This window comes from Erinaceus europaeus, chromosome 2 (genome assembly GCF_950295315.1).
Source record: "Erinaceus europaeus chromosome 2, mEriEur2.1, whole genome shotgun sequence".
In the NCBI taxonomy this organism is placed as follows: Eukaryota; Metazoa; Chordata; class Mammalia; order Eulipotyphla; family Erinaceidae; genus Erinaceus; species Erinaceus europaeus.
The window spans coordinates 116,036,574-116,055,256 of record NC_080163.1 but is presented as its reverse complement, the minus strand read 5'-3'; the positions used below and the strand labels follow the sequence as shown (position 1 = coordinate 116,055,256).

Here is an 18,683-nt window from a genome sequence, read left to right as displayed (position 1 = left end):
CCATCTGACTCCCTGGAAGGTTATGTGTCAGGCTAGCGACTCGAGAGAGAGATGACCCAGGAACCAAGCTTGTGGTGGCGAGGCTGTTCAAATCTTTATTCACCTGAACACCCCAGAGTTGGACTGTAGCACACCTGGTGAAGCCCTATGGCGCAGACTGCAATGGCTGGCATCAGCCTCCCCCTCTGCCCATGTGCTTCCCTGCAGGACAAGGGAAGAGACAAGTCAGAAAGGGAAGTGGCTTGGCAATACTATACATGGTTAGGAAAGGGGTGGAGAGAGGTAAAAAAGGTAGGGACTTCCTTAGCAACTGTTGCTAGGGGGTTAACTGCTAGGATTAATAATACTCTGCGGGGAATTAGGAACAAGACCTTTAGTCATTTGTAAGACAAAGCAGAAGACTGATATATAGATAATAAAAGGGTGGGTCATAGTATCAAGGAATGCAGGGTGGAGTAGGGGAAGCTGGCTTAATGTTTTAAGGAATGCCGGGTGCTAGGAGGCAGAAAAATGCAGGGTACTTTGTGAGACGGGGAGTCTGATAAGATGAGGCAACCTTTTGAGGTTCCCGTGTCCCCCTTGCTCAATCTCTCGGTAGAGAGAGAGACTAACAGCCCTCAGGTCAAGACCTGGCAGGATCTACCACATCCTCACAATTTCCCTACATTTATGTTTCTAGGAAGTCTTCCATTTCTGTCAGATTCTCTACCTTGGTAACATACAGTTGTTCAGAGAAGCTTTGCATGATACTTTGGATTTCTGTGGGGTCTGTTGTGATATCTCCTCTATCATTTACAATCCTTTTTATTTTAATCTTATCCCTTTTTTGGTAAGTCTTGCCAAGGGTTTGTCAATTTTGTTTTCTCTTTGAGTGAACCAGCATTTAGCCTCATTGATCTTTTGTATGGTTCTCTTACTTTCATGTTATTTCTGCTCCAACTTTAGTTATTTCAGTCCTTCTCTTTGCTTTAAGGTCCCTTTTCCTTCTTTTTGTAAGCCCTTAAGGTGTTTAGTCAGGTTGTTTATTTGAGTTGTTTTTCAAATGTGGGCCTTTATGGCTATGGATTTCTCTCTTAGAACAGCCTTAGTTATGTTCCAAATACTTTGATAGCTCATGTCTCCATTTTATTTCATTTCACAAGCATTTTAATATCTTCCTTAATTTCCTCTTTGACCCAGTAGATGTTAAGTAATGCATTACTGAGTTTCTATATTTTGAGGCTTGTTCTAATTTTTTACTTGTTGTTAAGTGTTAGTTTAATTCTATTGTGGTCTAAGGAGATGCTTGCTATGATTTAAAAGCTTTTGCAAATTTGTTGACACTGTCTCTGTGACCTAACATAAAGTCTATCCTTGAGAATCTCTTATATGGACTTGACTAGAATGTGTATTCTGTACTGAAAACTATGAGTCGTTACTCAAGGACATAGAAACATACCAAGAAATGGAAAGATATCCCATGCTCATGGATTGGAATAAATATCTCAAATATCTCAAAATGAATATTCTCCCTTGAGCCATATACAAATTTAATGCAATACCCATCAAAGTTCCACCAAGCTTCTTTAAGAGAATAGAACAAACAGTACAGTCATTTATCTGGAACCTGAAAACACCTAGAATTGCCAAAACTATCTTGAGGAAAAGGAACAGAAATGGAGGCATCACACTCCCAGACCTTAAACTATATTATAAAGCCATCATCATCAAAACAGCCTGGTACTGGAACAAAAATAGGCACACAGACCAGTGGAACAGAATTGAAAACCCAGAAATAAATCCCAACACCTATGGACATCTAATCTTTGATGTGGGGGCCCAAAAGATTAAATGAAAGAAGGAGGCTCTCTTCAATAAATTGTGCTGAGAAAACTGGGTTGTAACATGAATAAGAATGAAATTGAACCACTTTATCTCACTAGAAACAAAAATCAACTCCAAAGGGATCAAAGACCGAGATGTCAGACCAGAAACAATCAAATACATAGAGGAAAACATTGGTAAAACAGTTTCCCACCTACACATCAAAGACATCTTTGATGAATCAAACCCAATTGCAAGGAAGACTAAAGCAGAAACAAACCAATGCGACTACATCAAATTGAAAATCTTCTGCACATCCAAAGAAACTATTAAACAAACAAAGAGACCCCTCACAGAATGGGAGAAGATCTTCACATGCCATACATCAGACAAGAAACTAATCACCAAAATATATAAAGAGCTCAGCAAACTTAACACCAAAAAAGAAAATGACCGCATCCAAAAATGGGCAGAGGATATGAACAAAACATTCACTACAGAGGAGATGCAAAAGGCTAACAAACATATGAAAAACTGCTCTAGGTCACTGATTGTCAGAGAAATGCAAATTAAGACAACACTAAGATACTACTTCACTCCTGTAAGAATGGCATACATCAAAAAGGACAGCAGCAACAAATGCTGGAGAGGTTGTGGGGACAGAGGAACCCTTCTACATTGCTGGTGGGAATGTAAATTGGTACAGCCTCTGTGGAGAGCAGTCTGGAAAACTCTCACAAGACTAGACATGGACCTTCCATATGATCCAGTAATTCCTCTCCTGGGGTTATACCTCAAGGACTCCATAACACCCAATCAAAAAGAGGTGTGTACTCCTATGTTCATAGCAGCACAATTCACAATAGCTAAAACCTGGAAGCAACCCAGGTGCCCAACAACAGATGAGTGGCTGAGAAAGCTGTGGTATATATACACAATGGAATACTATGCAGCTATCAAGAACAATGAACCCACCTTCTCTGACCCATCTTGGACAGAGCTAGAAGGAATTATGTTAAGTGAGCTATGTCAGAAAGATAACAATGAGTATGGGATGATCCCACTCATCAACAGAAGTTGAGGAAGAAGATCTGAAAGGGAAACTAAAAGCAGGACCTGACCAAATTGTAAGTAGGGCACCAAAATAAAAACCCTGTGGTGGGGGGTAGACATACAGCTTCCTGGGCCTGTGGGAGGTGGGAGTGGGTGGGAGGGATGGGTCACAGTCTTTTGGTGGTGGGAATGGTGTTTATATACACTCCTAGTAAAATGTAGACATATAAATCACTAGTTAATTAATATGAGAGGGGGAAAATTAATTGTATGTCTCAAAGTTTTTTAAAACAGATTGAATCTTTTTAATATATAGGCTGTGTAGTTGATATGCAGACTCTCTCAAAAGCCTAGACCAAGTAGATTAGAAGCAACCAATAGCACAGCTATATACAAGATACTGGGTACTGTACAGCAAACCCTAACAAAAGGACTTTTCAAAGTTAACCCAATTACCAAATAATGTGATGATAACATTAACTATTGACTGTCTTTTTTAACCCTAAGACAGCAGGAACCTCACATCTCCACTATAGAGCCTCTACTCCCCCCAGTCCTGGAACCTTTGGATAGGGCCCACTTTCCTGTATGCCTCTCCCAGTCCACATCAAATAATATTGCATCTGCCGATCACAACCTAATCAACACAACGATTGTCACCTCAACATGCTTCACTTCAGACTGTGTCCAGAGACTTCACGTGTGGAATTACAACCCTTCATTACTCGGGGGATACCTTTCCTTTCATAGTATACTCTAATTCCATCTCAGGTGGTTCACTTTCTAACAAAGTCCCAAAACCTAGATATACACCAGTCTCTGTGAGAGAGAGCATATGTTCACACGTATCCATAAACTGCTGAAAAATATATACCTGAAATCAGAAGTACACTAGTGTATGCAGTGAGTATCCCCCTAACACTTCCTCTCCACTATTCCAAGCTTTGGGTCCATGATTGCTCAACAATTTGTTTGGCTTCGTATGTTAACTCTCTTTTCAGTCACCAGGTTCCAGATGCCATCAGGATGCTGGCCAGGCTTCCCTGGACTGAAGACCCCACCAATGTGTCCTGGAGCTCCACTTCCCCAGAGACCCACCCTACTAGGGAAAGAGAGAGGCAGACTGGGAGTATGGACCGACCAGTCAACGCCCATGTTCAGCGGAGAAGCAATTACAGAAGCCAGACCTTCCACCTTCTACAACACACAATGACCCTGGGTCCATGCTCCCAGAGGGACAGAGAGTGGGAAAGCTATCAGGGGAGGGTGTGGGATATGGAGATTGGGTGGTAGGACTTGTGTGGAGTTGTACCTCTCCTACCCTATAGTTTTGTTAATTAATCCTTTCTTAAATAACAAATAAATAAATAAATTTAAAAAAAAGAATGTGTATTCTGCTTACTTGGGATGGAGGACTCCGACAATGTCCAATAGTTTTACTTTATCTATCTCTTCATTTAAATCTCTTGTTTCTTTATTTACTATCTGTCTAAAAAATCTGTCAGTATGAAAGAGTGGGTAGGTGAGACCTCCTACTATTACTCTGCTACTACTGATGTATTTTGTAGCTATTTCAGTAGATGTTGGATGTTTTAGATGGACCCTCATTGGGTACATAAATGGATTGATCTGATCATTACATATGCCCATAACTGTCTTTTGCTACTTTATTATTTTTATGTATATTGTGTCAGGTATCATAATAGTTGTTTCTGCCCTTTTCTTAGTTTGCATCATAGTTTCCTATCCTTTCACTTTGAGTTTGTGATTGTGCTATTGAGTTAGGTGGGATTACCACAGACAACATATGGTTGGGTTGTGTTTTCTGATCTTCTTACTCTGTGCCTTTTAATGGGTGAATTCAAGATATAGACATTTATTGATATTATGGATTTAAGATATTTCAGTGTCATTATTCTAAACTTTTCTGCTAATAATCCCACAGGTTTTCCTCTATATGTGACTTTTTGTTTGTCTCTAAAAGCCTTCCAAATCCTTTCTTTATCCTTATATCTTTCCATTTTAAAGATAATGTGTCTTGGTGCCTTTAGCCTTGGGTTAATTCTGTTTGGGACTCACTGGGTTTCTTGAAACTGTATTTCTTTTCTATTGTTTAAAGTGTGGAATTTTTTTTTTTTCTGTTATCTTCTGTAGTATGCTTTCTTCACAACCTTCTTTTCTTCCTCTGGCAAGCCAATAATTTGTATACTACTTCTATTGAGGTCATTCAGTATGTCTCTGCAGTGATTTTCAGTATCTCTTAATCTCTTTTTTAGTTTTTACTTCTTTCTTAGTTTGCTCTAATTCATCCTCAATCTTGCTAATTCTGTTTTCTGCCTTACTTGTTCTGCTCTCACTTCCCTCAACTTCATTCCTTAGATCATTAATTTATTTTGTATGTACAGTTACAGTACTAGCTTGTTTATATAGCTAAACTAAACATTATAGCTTTTAGCCCTCTAACTTGAGAGATAGTACAGCCTTTCTTTCAGAGTCTCTTTTTTGTTGTTTACCCATTTCTAACAATATTTCTTTCAAAAGCTTTCCGCACCCCTGTGGTTACTACCTTAATTAATGTTTGGATGTTTTCCTCATTCTTATTTGGTTCTGGCTTGTTAGTAGTTCTTTCTGGTATTTTTTTCCTGGTTCACTGATGCAATGGTTCTTTTTAGTTTGACCATTATATTTGGTGTGTTTTGAAATTTGTGCTCTGGGTGTTACTGTTCAGATATGATGTGAGGTGGCCTCTGGTCTGATGGTTCCTGGACCCCTGAAGCCAGTAATCTTGTGTTGTGTTTCAGGAGTGGGTGGGGCTGTTCTTCTAGTGGTGACACCATTGCCTTTGAAGATAGAAGTAGAATCTTCATGCAGCCTTTTTCAGTTTACATATTTTGAGGATTGTAAAATGTCTAGAATTTGGCATTACTTAAAGTCACATGGCCTGTGGGAAGTGGGCCCACTGTCCAGGAAGTCCAGGCCATTGTTTCCATGAGAGTCTGAGTGGGTAGACCCCAAGTTCTCCCCCTTTCTGGGTATAGAAAATAGCAGGTTCCCCCTGACCTCATGAACTAATGACAGATGAATTCTCCAGATGGGGGCTACCTTTTTATACATGCAACTCTGTTCCTTTAAAACAAAGGCCATGGATTACTGTGTATTGTGTATGGCCAACTTGAAAACCACTGCAAATGTCCTGATCTTACTCAATTGCTCCCTCTCCCCCCTGCCCCGAAGTGCCTGTAATTTACCCCCAGAGAAAATTGCATTGCTGAGCTCATGACCAAGCCTTGCACGGTAATTTTCTAGTTGTGATCAAATACTTTGTAGGTCAAGATGTAACTATGTATTGTGTTGCATTGTGTTTGGGTTAATGATTACCTCAGTTGTCTTTCTGGGCTATGGGTATATCTACTTGCTTCAGTCACCCTAATAAATGAGTTGTCCTTCAGAGGCTTCTCCTGGAGCTAGATGAGTCTGGAGAGGCTTCTTCCTCTCTGTGCATGTCCCCCTTGACACTAGGGCCACCCTGTGACCCCCAGAGAATGTTCTGATCCCACACCACCACTGGCCAGTGGGGTGCAGGACCTGGAGCAACCTGCAGCTGGGGCCCGAATAGGGACCTGGGACTCTGATACGTGATCATAGTAGGAGGATGGGTGAGTGATCTCCTATAGAAGGAATGCCTGGGTAAAAGAAGTCCCTCAAAAAGAAGGGACTCAGGCACTTTCTTTTTTAATCTATCCACTTTATTTCCTCAGACCATCCTTTCTCAGGGAATTGAGTTATGATGTAAAGTAATAGTGGGTTTTTGGCCAAAGTGACACTCTGATGTGACCCAAAGGCTTTGCATCCACTGCTCATTTCTCGACCACCTGTAAGGGTGTCAGGAAAGTCGGATTTATTCTCTTTATATCTGTCTATATAATGCTGGTGACTCCAATGACCTTCTACAAGCCATTAGGGCAGTTGCCAGTCACCTTAATTCAGAGGACAGGCTATGGGAATACACAGGAGAATCCTCCAGGGGCCTTGCCTCTGGGAACGTTATCCCCTTGTTTGAACTGTTTGTTTCACATCTGTTATTATGGGTAATATTCCCTCTAGTCAAGAGAAATCCCCAGCTCCAGCATCTTTGAACACCATTTGAAACTAGAAGTTTAAAATTTTCCAAAAAGCAGACTAAATCCTTTTGGGACACAGGCCTGTCACCCCCTGGATTACAGCATCTCCTATATTGGATATGGAGGTGTGTTCTCGGGTAGTTGCTGTTCCGAGATCTGTAATGGGCCAGCACTCCACCTCCGCTTCCTTGAAAAGGGACATGGCTCAGCCAAACCAGAGAGGTGGAGACTAAAAGAATTCTGCCAACACCTTGAGGCAGACCCCATAAAAGAATCTGATGAAACATAGACCTTGAAGACCTCAAAATTAAACTATCTCCCCCTGACCCCCCTCTGCTGACTCCCCATTAACTTCCCCTCAATGTTTCCCTGGTGCCAATGTCTTCTTGGGCAGGGGACCTTGGCTGAGTCTCCTTTCCCCCCAGGGAATGTCCTGCTCCTCCAGGCATGGAAGCTTTTCCCATAAATTTTGTACAAAAAGTGCAGTGCCCCTTGAGTTGGTATGCTTATACTGCCACAGAGCTTAAAGAGATCCACGTAGTAATTACAGAGAATGGAATTCATGCCCCTTAGATAAAGTCCGTCTTTTATGGCATGGCACAAAATTTAAATACAACCCAAGACTGGAGAAACCTTGCTAGAGCTGAACTGCCAGGTTGCTACTAGTTACAACACTTTTGCCCTAGATTGAGTTAAACAATGGCCTGGACTTTCTGGACAGTGGGCCCACTTCCCACATGTCTTGCTTTTTTCTTTTATATAATGTAGGGGTAGATATGATAGCAGAGATATTTAGAGCTCGAGTCAAAGTAAGGTTGCTGAGGTAGCGGTGGGCAGAGGCTTGTAGGGGTGAACGAGAACCTGATTAACAATCACTCTAGTCATATCATGAATGTGAAGCTGAAGCTCAGTGAACTTGAGCAGGAAGGGGGCAAGTAGAAAGAAGAAGCAAATCAAAATCAGGGGTCTCACAAGGGGGAGAACCCAGGTAGTCAGTGGGATTTTCGTACAACCAGTCCAGATTCATTAAAGTAAAAGCAGCACTCCTCCTGGAAGAAGACAAAGGTCCTGCCTTTGTCGGCTGTCAACAGATCCAGTATTCTGGGGAGTCACTTTAGCGAGAGAGGTGATCTGACACTGGAGGGAAGCCAGGGTGTCTGTAGTGGAGTCCATGATCCTCTGGAGCCTCTTGGTGAAGTCATCTGCTATAAGAAGACTGTGACCCAAAGCACCACCAGCCAAGCCCACAGAGGCAGTTAAACCCATGCCCACCAGAACAGGGAGAAAACCTGTTCTACAGGGCCTAGGGCCTGGGAGCAGCCAGCCAAGTTCTGCCTCTCCATAGAGTATGCCCTGGGGGACCACAGTCACCAGTATGCGTGGACCTGTGGTGGAGCTCTTAATGCATGGAGAGAGAGTGCCATTGCACCAGAATTGTGTCAGTGAATTAGCAGCAGTTGTGCCATTAATAGTGTGATTACAGATGCACTGGAAGGGGGAGGCTAAAAGTGATCTGGTGACATAGCATGTAAGCCGTGTCCCTTCTGGGAACCCAATTTCCCATGATGGAATGTTATGAAGAAGCTGGCAGGAGCAGAAAGAGAGGTTGCTAGAGACAGGAATAGAAGAACTAATGGTTACAGCAGCAAGAATGGGTCTTTGAATAGAGGCACACTCAAAACAATGGGAAGCATTGGGGGAGGGTGTTCAATATTTAAATTTTTATAAATATTGAAAAGATTGTGTGTAGTTAAGGCTATGGCTAATTGTTTGTGGAATATAGAAGAGATCAGAAAAAGATCTGCCAGACTCCTGATCTGCAGGCTTTTCCTTCTCTTGGGCTTTGCTACTTTCTCCAGCTTTCCTTATAGAAATATATGAACCCTGGGCCTTCTTTTGGAGATAAACATCTAGTTTCTGTGGGGGATTAATGCTTAACCTACCCAGCTTTTTTTATAATAACTATGCTCATCATTATTAAACCGTGAAAGCAATTAATATGTTGTTAGGATAAGGAATAAATACACTTTGATACATACTGACACTAGATAGTGAGATATGTCATTTACATTTGTCCAAACCCACAGAATGTATCTCATCATGAATGACCAAGATGCTAACTATGGCCTCTGAGTTATGATGGCATATTAGAGTTCTATATTGGACACAAACTTCTTATTCTTTTTTTTTTCTTTATTGGGGGATTAATGGTTTGCAGCTGACAGTAATATGCAGTAGTTTCTACATGTGTAACACTGCTCAGTGTAAGAAATGTCTCACCTGGTGAGGTGTGGATAGTGATGCTGTGCATGTGCATGCAGGTGATCATGAGAACTCTTTGTATCCTCCATGCCAGTGTGTTCTAATGGTGCTCTCGAATAGTCTATTACCAAGAGGACAAGATGAGAGTATGAATATTACAATTCTATTTACCTTGGCAGGTAGCATGTTTTACTCATACAGAATACACATAAAGTGGTCTCTCATTTAAAATGTAGCACAGACTTGGCATACTGGCACTGTACTTACATAACCTTAAATTAAAATTCTGAAACTAAAGGCAGTTAGCTCAAAATACCTGGAGGTCCAACCAGGACAATAGTGTTTTTAAAGTTTCCTAGGTGATCTTACATAGAACCAGAGTGAAAGGTCTTGGGATAATGATAAGGGTATAGTGTTCTACATGAGACATGGAAGAATTCAAACTCCTCCTGTTAACCAGTATTGTTCTCATTTGCAAGGTAATCAGTACCATTTCTTTTCAGGGTTATGATGAAATTTATAGCTGGGCTCTTGGAAACATGTGGTGCTTGGAAGCTACTTTAAACAAGCAGGCATTAATACTAAAATATAACTAGTGTATATAAAAACTCAACAGTCATAAACACCTAGAGAACTGTTCTTATTTATGCAGTTCAAATTATGTCTGTGTATTGCTACATGGGACACATTCTCATTTTGGGTAAATTATTTTACTTGGAATTGAACTAAAAATAACATGATAGCATAACTTGTTTTCCTAGCTTCCTACTGTACCATTATTTAGAACAAAGGTGCATTATTTAAAACAACTGATTTTAAATTTAAAAGTGGTGACTATTATCAATAAGAATATCATCCAAACAGTAAAAACAAAATTATGAAAGAACTAATAAATGTCAATGTGGTTTAGCAATACCTAACTCTTAGGAAACATAATAATTATTTGTAACAAAAAAAAAGAAGAGAGGTGAGGAGATAACATCATAGTTATGCAAAAATACTTTCATACCTTAGGTTCCAAAGTTCTAGGTTTGATGCCCAGCATCACCAGAAACAAGAAATGAGTAGTGCTCTTGTAAAAACAAAATAATTAATAAAGATAATGTAGCAAAGAATACAAAAAAAGATGAAGGGAAGTTAACCATTTTCGATCTGCCTCTATACACTCATATTTAAGAAGTTTAGACATGTTAACAAGACCAAAATTCTATATGAAGGAAAACCAATAAAAAACCTTTTAGCTGTATAATATGTGGTTCCATCTAGGTAACATTATACTCAAAGAAATATACTGTCTGTATAGAAATAGATTACTGACTAATCTCACTTATATGTGGGACTAAATAAATAGGGACAGGGAGAGAACACAAAGTGAACCATAGACTTGGTGTGGTGCACTGCATCAGAGCAAAGGACTCTGGGGAAGAAGGAGGAAAGAGGGGATGAAAGGAATCTTGGATCCCTGGTGTATGATGATTTTGATGCAAGAGAATCTAGACTGTGGTTGAGAGTGTTCTGCAGAGAACTTTTTACAAGGAGATGTGAAATTATGCTCAAGTATCAATGACTGCACTTTAAACCATAAACCCTACAATAAAATGATAGGAAATATGTAATTTTTTGTATTTAGAATATAACTGGGTATATTATTTCCAATTTGAAGATAGTTTGAATATACCTGTGATGATACTCTTGGTACAGAGATAGTGTATGGCTTGCTAACTTCTATCTGACTCTGTTTTATGAACTTGCTGTTTTTCCAGAGAAGAATTCTATATTGGATACAAACTTCTTTTTTTTTTTTTTAATTGGGGCATTAATGGTTTACAGTTGACAGTACAATGAAGTAGTTTGTACATGTGTAATACTGCTCAGTTTTCAACGTAAAAGTCAAACACCACCTAGGTCCTCCTCTGCCAATATGTTCCAGGACTTGAACTCTCCCTTCCACCCCAATGTCTTTTAATTTTGTGCAATACACCAACTCCAGTCCAAGTTCTGCTTTCTGTTTTTCCTTCTGCTATTATTTTTCAACTTCTGTCTATGAATGAGATCATCCATATTCATCCTTCTCTTTCTGAGAGGTAGCATAATTCCTTAAAGCTTCATCCAAGATGAGGTAAAGGCGAATACAACATTTTCAATAGCTGAGTAGTATTCCATTGTGTATATATACCATGACTTTCTCAGTCACTCGACTGTTGCTATCCACCTGGGTTGCTTCCAGGTTTTGGCTATTATAAATTGTGCTACTATGAACATAGATATACACAAATCTTTTTGGGTAGTGTGTTTGGTTCCTTAGGATATATCCCCAGGAGAGGAATTGAAGGGCCATAGGGTAGGTCCTCTTCTAGCCTTTTAAGAGTTCTCCAGATTGCTCTCCATAGGGATGGACAAATTTACATTTCCACCAGCAGTGTAGGAGGGTTCCTTTGTCTCCACAACCTCTCCAGCACTTGTTGCTGCTACTTTTTCTGATGTAGAAGAGTCTCACAGGAGTGAAGTGGTATTTCATTGTTGTCTCTATTTACATTTCTCTGACAGTCAATGAATTGAGCATTTTTTCATATGCTTGCTGGCCTTCTGTATCTCTTCTTTGGTGAATATTCTGTTCATATCCTCTCCCCATCTTTGGATGAAGTCATCTGTTTTCTTGTTCCTGAGTTTGGTGAGCTCTTTATATATTTTGGTTATTAGCCCCTTGCCTGATATATGGCATGTAAATATCTCCCTTTCTGTGAGGGGTGGGGTCTCTTCATCTGTGTGGTGGTTTCTTTTGCTGTGCAGAAGCTTTTTAATGTGATGTAGTCACATTGTTTTATTTTTGTTTTAGTCTTCCTTGCAATTGGATTCATGTCACTGAATTAAAATTTGCAAGGAGGAGTTCTGCCAATATTTTCCTGTAAGTATTTGCTAGTTTCTAATCTAACATCCAAGTCCTTGATCAATTTGGTGACATGTAGTGGTTCACTTTCATTCTTCTGCAAGTTTCAAGCCAATTTTTCCAACACCATTCACTGAAGAGACTCTCCTTTCCCCATTTAATAGTCTGGGCACCTTTGTCAAAGATTAGATGTCCATAGGTGTGGAGGCAAAATTCTTATCCTCTTAAGAACATTATTATATACTGTAATTATCTAAGTTACTGATCATAACTAAACTCTAGAAATTTAAAATTTATCCAGATTTACAAATAAAATGAGCAACTTAGTATCAGTAAACCTTAGAGTGGCTGGTGACATTGCTACAAAGAACAAATTAGGATTGAAGTGCACTTTACTATTTTGCACAAAGCACCATCTAAGTCTGGTGTCCCAATCAATATACAGTCTTTTCATTCCATCTCTCCAAGTGAAAGCTGCCATAACCCTAAGTATCTGCTGTTTAAATCACATACCCTAGGTGTGATGAGACCAAGAAGATTCCATTTAACTAGCTTGGAAGATGGCAGAGCTTATGTGTAGTACTGACAGGAGTAGTTTAGTTGGAAGACACTGTGTGTTAGTTAATATGGTCAGGATACAGGGGGCTGGGTGATGGTGCACCCCACTGAGCACACATGTTACAATGTGTGAGGACCCAGGCTCAAGGCCCCAGTTCCTACCTGTAGGGGAAAACTTCACTATTCACTGCTACCTTAGCTATTTCTTTCTGTCTCTAACCAATAAATAAGTAAATACTGTTGGGAAATTGCGCAGATGCGATCACACCCACCATGTTGTCCCCTCAGGGTATTGTCAATTCCCATGAGAAACCCTATTCCTGGAGTGCCTTGTTTCCTAGCCAATCCTGTCCCGACTTGTCACTTCCGGAATTTCTCCCATAAAATCCCTTCTGCTTTTGCCCCTCTCTCTCTTTTTACCTCGGCGACCAGATGCAGAGAAGGATTGCTGCGCAAAGTGGGAGGCAGCCATTTTGCTAGCTCCACGTGGCCTGAACCGCTGTGCTCTCACTCAACTCTGAGGTGTCCATGTGAATAAAGATTTGTGATCCCTCTCCGTTCTGATCTCCTCTCTCTCCTCCATGTCGCAGCCCGACAAAATACAATATTAAAAATATATATGACCAGGATACAAATATACACACACACATACATACATATATATATATATATATATATATATATATATATATATATATATATATAACCAATCCCACTAGTGCTGTATGAAAAACTTTGCATGTATGTAGGAATCCAGAGTTCTTGCCTGCAAATTCTGTTCCTGATTAAATCTGCAAAGACATACGTCTGAACACTCACGTTTGCAAGCAGGAGGCCTCCCTCTGTTACTCCACAATCCATCTTCCTGGCACACAGCTGTGGCTTGATGACTAGCCTCAAGTACAAAGCCCTCGTGACACTCATATATTATTTTACTATCCAAAGTGAACTCATTGCCAGTGAATGAACCATTTACAGGGGATTCTGGGATCCCACAGGATACAGCTGCAAAGAAATGAGATACACACAGGTTATACAACTCCAGGACTTAGTCTTCTACTTTTTGTCTCAAATACACATAAAAACTATTAGGTAATTATACTTCTAATAGATGCCATAAGTAGACACATTTGCAAATTCTGGGGAAAGGAGATATTAAGAAAAAGAATCAGAGAATGAGATGGAATATTTTAACAATTTTCCTGGTAGGACACACTGCTGGTCATCACAAGTGATGGCTGTGAGCAGAAAATACAGTCAATGCATTCTGTTTCATTTTGTATTGAAAAGAATGTGGACCAGGCATGGTGGCATGCACCTGTAGTCCCAGTTACTTGGGAGACTGAGGCTGGAGGATGGTTTGAGCCCAGGAGTTCTGGGCTGTAGTGTGCTATGCCGATCAGGTGTCCACACTAAGTTTGGCATCAATATGGTGACCTCCTGGGAGTGGGTAGCCACCAGGTTGCCTAAGGAGGAGTGAACAGGCCCAGGTCAGAAAAGAATGCGGGATAAGTTGGTATCTTCCCTTGAAATTTGATTATGATATTGACTCCTTGCTGTGGAGATTTTGTAAAAGTCTGCAATAATTAGTGGCCCATCTTGGGCCAACCATCACACAAAAATTCAGTTTTCTTAAGACACTAGAAGTCCAGTTAAGGGATAAACAACCTATGTAATCACTGCTGCATCTCTTGTCATACATGCCCTTAGATTATAAATTATTTCCCAGAGAACAGGGCCTATAGAAGGAAAAGTAGAAACTTAAGGGAAAATACAGAGAGAGTGGGTGGCTTGGCTCCATTTGGGAGTCACTGCTCAGTTACATGTGCAAACCAAAAAGTAGATGGCAGAAAGGAAGTATTTTGAAACAAGTAGATGCAGGGAGAATTTAACAGAAAGAAGTCTTTCTAATACCTCTGATCCAGGTTTAGCTACCTTGAGACATAAGAAAATAAACTCAAGTTAAGTGACCTTAAGTTTAAATAAGGAAAAAAAAATAACTCTCAACAATGCAGTCCAGTTTAGGTGTCAGTCCCTCAAAGTCCTGCAATAACCAAATGTGCGTTTCTTCTTGAACTCAATCAATACTGAAGATATTATTCATATATGGATGTAAAATTTATAGGATTTGAATTTTCCTCCACAATGATTTCAGCACGAATATGGATTCAGTACATTAGAACTGGACGGACTGGTTGAAAGTAATTGTATAAAGTTACAGTGTGTGTGTAAGTGGAGGCTCAGAAAATACAGGACTTGTCCCTTGTAGTACAGTGACTTTGTGTAAAACCCTTCGACTGAGAGCAGGTTGTATGCACCCCAACTATATTTATGCTACAATGACCCCAGGCTCTCTACAGTTTCATATGAGCTTTAGTTTCTTTAAATATTTTTTGCATTTCTTATTTTACTTCTTTATTGGGAGATTAATGTTTTATAGTCGACATTAAATATAATAGTTTGTACATGCATAGCATTTATCAGTTTTTCACACAACAATACGACCCCCACTAGGTCCTCTGCCGTCCTGTTCCAGGACTTGAACTCTCCCCCTACCCACCCCAGAGTCTTTTATTTTGTGAAATACAACAACTTCAGTCTAAGTAATATATTTTTAATCAAGGCTGCACAGGTTCCTATGCTAAGTATGAATATATATGGACCCTAGTTCAGATCAATGGGATTTACAGTTAATGGTATTTATATACTTTCCTCATATTTGGGAGCTACTGCCTGCTCTAATCCAGCTTTCTACTCTTATTCTCAACTCTGACATCATCTTCCCATACAATACTTTTACCCCATCTGAATGTTAGCTATACGTCTCAGGTAAAAAGTCATGGGCCCCTTGGAATATACCTAAAATACACTTCCTAGCTTCTTCCCACAACTAAGACCCTTAGTTCCATCTGCTTTATTCTTTAGGTTCCTGACTATTAAACAATTTGTTCTGCTTTATACCTTACATTTTTTCAGCCACTAAGCTACCATCACACCTACCTGACTTCCCTGGACAGATGACTATACCAACATGTCCTAGAACCTCACCTCCTCAGAGCCCTATTCCACTAGAAAAAGAGAAACAGGCTCGGGGTATGGATCGACTTTCCAATGTATAAGTTTATCAGAGAAGCAATTACAGAAGCCAGATCTTCCACCTTCTGCACCCTATAAATAATTTTGGTCCATATCCACAAAGTGATAAAAAGAAATAGGGAAACTTAACAATGGAGGGGATGGGATAAGGAACTCTAGTGGTGGGAACTGTATGGAATTTTAACCCTCTTATCCTACAATCTTTTTAATTATTATTTAATTGCTAAAAAGTATATACAGTTTTTAAAATCAAATATATTTGAAATATAGCACAATACAATCTTCCAATAAGTGGAGAAGAAAAATAAGTGAAACAGGTAGACATCATTTTGAACAAAGTACTTAAAATAATACACAACCTCAGTGTTTCCAAAGTCATTGCTTTGTCAAAGTCATTTCTTAATGGAAATATTGAGAATCATTTGCAAAATATTTATCTCAGCTAACTTAGTGCTGCCAACACCCATGTCCAGTGGAAGTTATAGAAGCAGTTATAGAAGCCAGAACTCCCACTTTCTACACCCCAAAAATAATTTTGGTCTATGCTGCCAGTGGGGGAGAGTTTATAAGGGGAAGATGACTAGAGGGCTCTGAACTCCAACTCCATCAGGACCTGGAGAGAGAAGAGGAAAAAGGGAGGGACATTTGGAAGTAGTAGTAAGTGTAGGTGTGAGTTGGAAATGAAGAGAAGATGAGATCATGGAATAAATGGGCAAATATATACAAATATAAACAGATAGTTGTAGAAATAATAGTTCATATCTGCTACCTTGGGAGAACTGCGATAGCTTCCAAAGGAGGGGATGGGGATTCAGAACTCTGTCAATAAGAACAGTGCAGAGTTGTACCTCTGTTATCCTGTAATTTTATAAATCAATACCTACTCAGTAAAAAATTTAAAAAATAATAATAATGATAAAAAATAACTTATAACTGTTACCAAGTGGCTTTTGCTTGGAGTGGAAGAGGCAATATAGAGAACTGAATCACATAAGGTTGCTTAAAAATCAACAAAATATAGTTAAGACTTTGTGAAGGCTATGGTTGCTATTCTGGTGTGTGGGGGGAGCCATGGCAGAGGGCACAGAACTGTGGTTTTAGGTGCTATGTAGACCTAGATTCCTTTAATATTATGATCTTGTAAATCACTAATAAATCACTAATAAAATTATATATGTATGTCCCTAGGACCACTGGGGGAGTCACATCAGCCCCCATCAGTCTCAGAGCAGATTGATTCCAAGAACACAAGTCTCATTGTGGGATTATGAAATAGATTGAAGTTCCTAGTTTCCAATGCCTGCAAAATTCTAGCGAATTATAAACAGACAACACCCCCCGCCGTGCAAAAAGCACTGAGAAGCTAGCTTTAAATAAAGAAGTGCCTGGGAGCTCTCTCATGGAAAGTTGCAAGAACTGTGCTGAGAGGTGCCTGTTGAACTGGATCTTGGAGATAATACAGACAATTGCTGTTCTAATTCAGGCTTCTCTTCATGATGAATAAGATTAGTGTATTGATAATGGGGACAGCTGCTTGGCAGAGTTACTTGCTTTTAGGCAGGAAATGAAGCCTGAAGGACAGAAGAGAGGCCTGGCTTTATCAAGAGGATCAAAACCAACACGGATTTTCTGACAGACGTAATTTAAAAGGTCAGACAAAAAGAGGAGAGCAACCTGAAGTTCTCTGAACCTGCTATGCTACCTCTTTCATTCTCAGTGGTCAGTGGTGAGCCCTCTCTTTGTTAAGGCATCTCTAAAACCATCCACACTCTTAACAGTAAACTGCCACATCATCTTGGAAAAGGGGTCTATCCTGTGAATCAGGAGGAATTGGTAAGTGGGAAAAGATGTCTCACAAACCGCCTTCTACTCTAACTGGTAAGCATGCCAACTTTGTCCTTTTAAAAATTAATTCTTTCTTTTTGCCTGCAGGGTTATTGTTATTGTTGAGGCTCAGTGCCTGCACTACAAATCCACTGCTCCTGGAGGCCATCTTTTTTCCATTGTTTTTGTTGTCATTGTTGATGTTATTGTTGTTGGTGTTGCTGCTGGATAGGACAGAGAAAAATGGAGAGAGGAGGGGAAAACAGGGAGGGGAAAGAAAGATAGACACCTGAAGACTATTTCATTGCTTGTGAAGTGACTCCCCTGCAGGTGGGGAGCCAGGGACTTGAACCAGGATCTTTGTGCAGGTACTTTCACTTCGCACTATATATGCTTAACCCAGTGCACTACCACCTGTCTCCCTAAAAATTCATTAATTTTTAATGTGGCCTTGGGGAATGGACCAGGGTTTTACATATGTGTGACACTGCAGAAAAGATTCTCCAGTTCAAATTATTTTTATTGTATATTCTTAGATAGTGACAGAGGGAAAGGTGAGAGGGAGACATCACAGCTCCTTCCATGGAGTTCCCCTAGGAGCTACACATGTTGTTCCCCTGTGGCTTTGGGGATAGAACTAAAGTTCTTGTGCATAGAAGGCATGCACTCTATTAGGTGGGTGATCTGCTGACCCCAAAATTTGAAGCTTTATTTTTAAGTTGATTTAACTTTATTTATTTTTTTAGCTTTAAATTTTTTTATTTATAAAAAATTATATACCGACAAGACCATAGGATAAGAGGGGTACAATTTCACACAGTTCCCATCACCAGAACTCAGTATTCCATCGCCTCCCTTGATAGCTTCCCTATTCTTTATCCCTCTGGGAGTATGGACCCAAGGTCATTGTGGGATGCAGAAGGTAGAAGGTCTGGCTTCTGTAATTGCTTGCCTGCTGAACATGGGCATTGACAGGTCCATCCATACTCTCAACTTGTCTTTCTTTTTCCCTAGTGGGGGAGAAGCCTGGGGAGGTGGGGCTTCAGGACACATCACACATCGGTGAAGTCCTCTGCTCA

The 18,683-nt window shown here is 40.0% G+C and overlaps 1 protein-coding gene across 1 annotated transcript in view; it reads right to left on the bottom strand.

Annotated features, from left to right (window-relative positions):
- Nucleotides 1–18,683, bottom strand: part of CSMD1 (CUB and Sushi multiple domains 1) — a 1,841,590-nt gene that overhangs the window by 77,131 nt on the left and 1,745,776 nt on the right. The window contains exon 50 of the mRNA XM_060184943.1: nucleotides 13,504–13,689. Coding sequence (XP_060040926.1) covers nucleotides 13,504–13,689 — 186 coding nt within the window. The remainder of the gene's footprint in view (nucleotides 1–13,503; nucleotides 13,690–18,683) is intronic.